Below are 7,500 nucleotides of genomic sequence, written 5' to 3'. Positions count from 1 at the left end.
CTCCCAGCATCTGCTTCTGCTCCTGAGGCAAGGCAGAGGCCAACATAGATGGAGTGAGTGGCTCTTGTCCCTGAATGTGTACAGCGGGCTGGACAACAGGGGCCACTGCAGCAGCTGAAGCTGGGCCGCCTCCAGACACAGCTGGTGGATTGCGCATGTTGGTTGTATACTTGTAGTTTGAGGCGCGTGCTGCAGATGAAAGTGCAGGTGGTACTGCACCAGCATTTGGTGCAACAGGCCTGGCTGCTTGCATCAAGTTCGGGATTTGCTGCTGCTGAGCAGTTGCAGCTGCTGCAGTAATAGGACGGACATTGCGGGGTGCTGGCTGTGCTTGGCGAGGGGCTGATCTGTAAGGGGCAGCCTGCATTGGGAAAGCACTGGCTGCCTGAGCACCTGCTCGCACCTGGGCCGTTGGCTGAGTTGGCCAGCGAGGAGTTGCCCTGATCTGAGCCATCTGTGGTGAGTAGAAACGCTGAGCTTGTGGCATGGTAGGCATGAAGTAGCTTGTGCCACCAGGCTGGAACATTTGTCCCATCTGTTGCATGCGCATACCAGCCACACGCTGCATGTACTGAGATGCCAGATGTGCCTTACGATCCTCACGACGTTGAGCAAGGGCGACATACAGAGGCTTACTGACCAAGATACGGCCATTCATCTCTGTAACAGCACGAGTAGCTTCCTCAGGTGTTGAGAAGCAAACGAATCCGAAGCCCTTTGAGCGCCCATCCTCAGTCATAACCTTGGCACTTGTGATGGTACCATAGTTGGAGAACTCCTTGCGAAGCCTTTCATCATCGATGGTGTCATCCAAATTCTTGATATACAAGTTCACTCCTTGATATCTGTTCATGCGCTCGATCTTCATCATCTCGAACTTCTTCTTCAGCTCCGCTTGGCGTTCTCCTCTCTTCTGAGCCCTTCCTACATAGATCTGCTTCCCATTCATTTCCTTACCATTGAATTCCTCACAGGCTTTCTCAGCTGCTTCAGGTTCTTCAAATGCAACAAAACCAAAGCCCTTGGATTTGCCATCCTCATTTGTCATTACTCTATGACTGGTAATCTTGCCAAATTGCGAGAAAATCTCGTAGAGCTTATCATCATCCAGGTCATCACCGAAGTTCTTAACGTACACATTAGTGAAACGTTTAGCCTTCTCTCCCAACTCTTTCTCCCGTTCTGCCCTGGGGATGAACTTGCCTACGTAAACTTTCTTGCCATTAAGCAACATACCATTCACTTTCTGGATAGCACTCCTTGCTGCTTCCTCGGTTTCAAAATGTACAAATCCATAGCCTTTGGAATTGCCAGCCTCATCTGTAGCAACCTGTTGAAGAAGAGAAAGAGAACCTTAGTTTCAAGAATATAGTTCACTGGTCAATGTATCAAGTACAGTAACTACCTATGCATACATGATGGTAATGTGAAAATAATTGTAACTTCATTGACTGATAATCAAATATTCCAGAAAATTTGTCAGACACTGGTATCACAGGAAATCATGCTTACCTTGCAGCTGAGAATATTCCCGAATGCAGAGAATGTATCATACATGGCCTTGTTATCAATAGATTTATCAAGGTTCTTGATGAACACATTGCCAACACCAGATTTTCGAAGGGAAGGGTCACGCTGCGACCACATGATTCGGATCGGCCGACCCTTCATCACATCAAAATTCATTGTGTCTAGGGCTCGTTCAGCATCAGCTGGTTGCTGGAAGTTGACATAAGCATACCCCAGAGAGCGACGAGTAATCATGTCTCTGCACACACGAATGGAGAGCACAGGTCCAGCAGATGAGAACTGAAAACAAAGGTGTATTGTTATACTTCACAGAAGAGGTGGGAGACAAGTAGGGAGGGATTAGTGAACATCTGAGCCTACAGTTTGTAAAATTGATGGATACACAGTAACATCATGATATTACTGTTAAGAAGTTGAGGAACGACATCAAGGTACCTGCAGAATAAACTGTACTTAACTAAAGAATGGGAAAGCATATATCAACCTCATGTGGTTATAACTTCAGATACTGAGTAGGGTAGGACAAAAGATAAGATTCTAAACAGAGGTATCAGCAAACTGAACATGTGGTGACCAGATCATGAGTCAAGAGAAGACAATAAGTCCTATAAGGCAGAAAGCACACACACAATTTGGAAAATTTCCTCATGTGTAACTTCCTAGAAATGAGCCTGCTGGCATAAAGTCTGAATTAAGTGCTAAGATTATGCATAGTCTTAATAAGGCTGTATTCTATTAAGCTCCAGATGTAAACAATAGCAGAGGAAACAACAATCCAGGCAACCAACCAATCCCATCCAATGGCTTTCACCTCGGAGCTGGCATAAGATGGCACTTCCACGACCCTTACCAACGACGTTCGTGTTAAGAAAATGAGTTTAGGGAGAGTCACGCATTTTTTAACACAGATCCGTTATTTGCAAAGGACATGAAAGATAAGCTGTCTGCTGTCCTCTCAGGGATGCCAACCATCGGAAGGACTGGGCAGATGCCTGCATCATTTATTCCTCAACTAATGTTAACACCAGGAAATTAACAGAGTCCATCCTTACTTAGACTTACCTAATTTCAACCATAATTTAAACTTCATTCCAACAGAGGCAGCTCTAGCAAGCTACACCTTCCAGCAGTAGTCCAAATCTGTTAATCCTTGCCACCTTAGAGAATATAAGCCTTAATCAACAATACATCTTGCCACCCACTGTGTTGTTCCACCTGTTGTCACCTCCTCCATAACCAGCTTTCTTGTCCATCTACTAGTACCTAAAATAATCCTGAGCGGATATATTTTTCCCTTTCCTTCAGATGGCTTATGTTTACAATGAAAGCATTCTTGATGCCACTTCCTCACAATGGAATTTTGGCAAAGAAGTATATTGGGGCTGATATACTACATTTCTAAATTCCATTACTTCTCTCCACAATTTGTTTTTTCTAATGATCTAAACATCTAATGGAGACATTCTGCAGAACAAAGGATACATACCAAGACAAAATAAAACATACACGTATACCTACAGCCGATTACAACACCCTTACTTTCCCCATGACTGCAACTTGTAACAGCTGTCACCTCTCAAACATTTCTGTAGCTTCCTGAAAATATAAGTAGCTACCGACCATTATTCCACACATCCATTACTTTCATAAAATCATACTTACAACTTTTTGGACAAGTCACAGGGTGGTTAGGAAGGGGGGTTTTACTGGCCCCTGCCACATGTGTTTGACGAGGGTCGAGGATTCGGTCTTTGTGTTTAAGCTTAAAAAAAATTCATTTTTGTGTTTAAAGTCATATAAGCATCAACAAAATATCACCTGAAGGCCTGACATCTATACACTGCTAACCTTTTCGAAGAGCATGGCCTCTGTACAATCCGCATGGAGATCCCCCACGTAGAGCGAGGCTAGAGGGTAGCTAGGGCCACTGGGATTCATTTTGCAGCCAAATCACACCTGTTGGTTCAATATCAAAATCAGTCAGTCAGTTCACAATATAACAAATAACTGGAAAGCCTTGGATTTTACAATTATTCTCTAACTGAGTTGCCAGTATTCCACCAAATACTACATTCACAAGTGTAAAGTCCTATTCCATTCCATGCAACCTTGAGTAATCTTGCCCTTTTGCTTGTTTGAATTTGTCTACACAGAAGTTATGCATCCCATATCTACATTTACAGCTTATTACTATAACATGCAAAACACTACCAAGAGAAATTTCCATAGTTGCTACCTGTGCAGCATGCAATACTGTTTTCTCCATAGTCCTTAAAATAACATAAAAGAAATTACTAATCTAATATTTATACCATTCTTGTACCCCCCCCCCCCCCAATATATTTTTTTTATCCGAGACCTACTGCTGTGTTCAGAACTCCTCATTCAATAAGTTAGACTAAGATGGACCAGATATTTTGACCCTTCGGGACCACTGCTTCGGCATCTGGGATTAATTGTTTATCTTATCCTCCTTCACTGCCAGGCTAGCACAATAGCATTTGCATGTAAACAATGAGTTACAGTCAACCATATGATACTGGGAGATAATCTTATGGCCCTTTGTTATCAAGGGGTATTTGTGTGTCCGTTGCAGGTAAAGTTAAGTATGTATGACAGGAGTTACAAGACCTTTGCAACATGTAAAACATTAAAATGTATGATAAAATAAGAGATTGTTTACTTTAGAGCTGGTTGCATTCCATACATAGCCTCACTGATCTGCTGGTCCTGACAAATTGTCTGGACAAGCAAGACAATGAGTTACAAACACAGCAAAAAGATTTAATGTATATTCAGAACTCCAGAAGCAGCAGAAAGAGGAAGAAAGGCAAAAGGGTTAAAGAATCCAAGATAATAAAAGAGGGAGATCTTGCAATAACAATAGATATAGTCATCCTAAAAATAATGGTATCCACAATAGGACATCAAATTCAGTGAGAAGGACCATGGTTGCTTTATCTAATAAATCACTAGAGTCTACATCTTGATATTGACTATATGACACTGCCAGAGTTTAACCCCTATGATCTGGATGACATACCCATCACTTCATGAATAATTTTTGCTTGAAGGTTGCATGACGTGAATATATGAGAATTTTTGCTACAGGCCCGGGTGACAAATTAGTTGCACAAAGCTCATGGAGGTTGAATAGACTGGCCATCTTGGCAAGCGCTTTTCCATTATTTCCATTTAGGAGCAAGTGTGGAAAAGCCTGGGAGAGCTTGGCTCCTGGGAGAAAGCTTTTTCCATGCTTAAGATCCTATTCCTGCCCATCATGACGGGAAGTGCAAAAAATTCAAGTCATGGACTAACTCCTATTTACAAATATAGTCAATGGAAAAAGGTAACACTAAAATTTTTTATGCAAATAAAGAGACAGTTATATTGCAAAGGGGTGGAATGGAGTCTTTATCACCTTACATAAGTATGCTCACAAACCTAATGCCCATATCATGGGCCACATGTGGAAAGTCTAGCCTCTGGATCCAAAGGTTCAAAGTGAATAGGTCACAGCATTGCTTAATCCTGAAGATCTACCATCCTTAATACATAATGATGTGCATATCTTTACTTTGCAATGACCACAAAATAGTCCAACTATAGATAATTACCGAGGTTAATATTTAAAATAAAAATTCACAAAGATGAAACGACAAGGTAATTGCCCATTAGGTAAAATAAGTATATTTAGATAAAGAATAATAGCATAAAGGATTATAATCCCTTTTTAAAGACAATCTAGAATTTAGTTCTGACCCTATCATGATGTGGCCAAAATTGTGTAATCATTACACAATAGTAGTCTTTCTTGTATGGATTGAGCTGATTTTTCTTCGTTCTATAGTCTAACTTTGTGCATTAAGGTTGGGGTTAATTCATCCATTCATTTATTTGTAGTTTAGGATTCTGCCACTAAAGACAACTATTCTATTGTCAACATTTGCCATGAAACCAAATGTTCTTGGAAAACATTTTAAGACAGCCCACAGATAAAAACTGATAAACGCAACAATCCCAATTCACCATACCTTGAAACTACTACTATCTCTTTACAGAGCACAAAACAAAATAAACCATGACATTAATAGTTTACCAGTACTTAATAAATCAATCAAATGAGACAGACCTTTACATTATGCATCTTTAAATACATCTATGTACCTATGTCTATATATATTTATGAAGAAATGTTCAAGCATATTTAATATATATCCTTGTCATGGACAAGTTGTAGTCGTTGGCACAAGAAATCTGTTGCCACAAACTGTAATGCCAGAAATTAAGGTAAATGACTGAAATGCTCTGCTCTTAAGTTCTAGCTCGGTCTAGCCGAGCATACTGAGGTGAAGACAATGTTTCCCGTGAGTGTTGGGTGGGTGGCTATTTAGATCAATGAATATATTCTAAGATGTGATATTGAGGACTAAATCTCTGACCAGTGTGTCTGCACTGTAACGAATTACCATATACTGTAGTCTAAAAGATTCAATGTAAAACAAACTTAGGCTGTTACCATAAGCAGACAAGAGGGAAATGGATATCATCTTACCGAGTATAAGAAACAAGTCAAACAACATAGGTGAAACTGCTACTGCCTCTTATGCACAATGAAATGACAAACAATAGGCACTGCATACCAAATACCAAGCCCACAATACCCTCATACACAGTTCCTAATGTCTGTTTTCTTGAAGTTGGCACAAACAAAAAGGTAGAAAGATTAGATTTCAGCTTTTGGGTTCTCGTGAAACCCTAGTTATAGGACTAAGTTTCAGAAGGGTGCGCTGCTCTCAGTAACAAATACCTAAACCTATTTACATTAATCAATTTGGGGGTAATTCTTTAAGGTATTGACCCAATCACCTGAGGTTGTCATGAACTCCATATCGCAAACTTTACTTAACAATCTAAATTACTGCGACTGGGCGTGCCTTTTGGCGATGCCTAAGGGAAGGGTTTAACATCCCCTGAAAATGTCCATCTCAACATGCACGGAACGATAAAGCAGAAGCTCCAGAGCACCAAGTGGACTTGGGCTGTAAGAGGCATATTCTGCGACCTTTTACTTCGATCTGCATAGTTTCCGTTCATGTCTGTAGATATTTTCTTGAACCAACGACTGCTCCCTATGGTCCTTTACATAAATATCTTCAATTTGCCCAAGCTTAGTACATCCACACCATAAAGACTAATCAAATGGAGCAAAAACAACCACTGCACCCCTAGCACACCCAAACATGATGCAACCTTTCCCATTTCCCACATCAGAAGGGTGTGGGAAATTTCCTCACACATGTGACTCACCCCCCTCCCCTTCCCCCATCTCCCTATCCCAGCCTTACCACTACCACTCCCCATTCAGCCTCTTCAACTGTCTTGAGATCATGAACAACTCTACACTGGAATTCCCCCATGCAAGACCTCCATTAAAACAACATTCGAAGCATATATGGCAACTGGAAGACACGTGTGCACACCGTAACTGCCACGAGTGCAAAAAATGTCAACTAGAACATAAACCATGCACTAAAATCTGCTTACAACCTACACATGCCACGACGTAAAGGTTACGATTGAAAATAAAAGCAAAATTTATCTAGAAAATAATTTACGTGCTATTATTACCAGCGAGGGTTAGGGACAATAAATGAAGAATTAGAATACGTAAAACCAAAGAAAATACAAGAATTAAGTGCAAGGAATTCGGACAAATAAAACAAATCGCATCAAAAAGCGGGTGTAGGAGATCGAAGAAGAGAGAAGTGAGGAAGAGGGGAAAAGAGAAGATAAAAAGGACCAAGAGAAGAGAAAGAAGAGAGAGAAGGCAAGAAAGAGAAGCGAGAGGAGAGGAAGGAGTGCCAGGAGGAGAGAAAAGAGAAGAGGAGAGGAGAGGGAAGGGCGGAGAGCGGAGGGCGAGGGGCGAGGAGGCTCCACGCGGCGGCGGCCATGACACCTTCCGCCGTG

General features: G+C 41.3%; 2 protein-coding genes across 3 annotated transcripts in view; both read right to left on the bottom strand.

The window, feature by feature from the left end:
* Positions 1–3,486, bottom strand: part of LOC113809502 (poly(A) binding protein) — a gene marked incomplete at its 5' end in the record, with an annotated part of 4,390 nt that extends 904 nt beyond the window's left edge. Inside the window, 3 exon segments of the mRNA XM_070125761.1 lie at positions 1–1,330; positions 1,513–1,809; positions 3,379–3,486. The exon segment at positions 1–1,330 is cut by the window's left edge and continues 904 nt beyond it. Coding sequence (XP_069981862.1) covers positions 1–1,330; positions 1,513–1,809; positions 3,379–3,468 — 1,717 coding nt within the window.
* The window catches only part of LOC113824751 (nuclear envelope phosphatase-regulatory subunit 1), a 239,110-nt gene that overhangs the window by 136,453 nt on the left and 95,157 nt on the right, over positions 1–7,500 (bottom strand). The window lies entirely within an intron of this gene.

The sequence above is a fragment of the Penaeus vannamei genome, chromosome 9 (assembly GCF_042767895.1).
Source record: "Penaeus vannamei isolate JL-2024 chromosome 9, ASM4276789v1, whole genome shotgun sequence".
NCBI lineage: Eukaryota > Metazoa > Arthropoda > Malacostraca > Decapoda > Penaeidae > Penaeus > Penaeus vannamei.
This window is presented reverse-complemented; position numbering and strand designations above follow the sequence as displayed.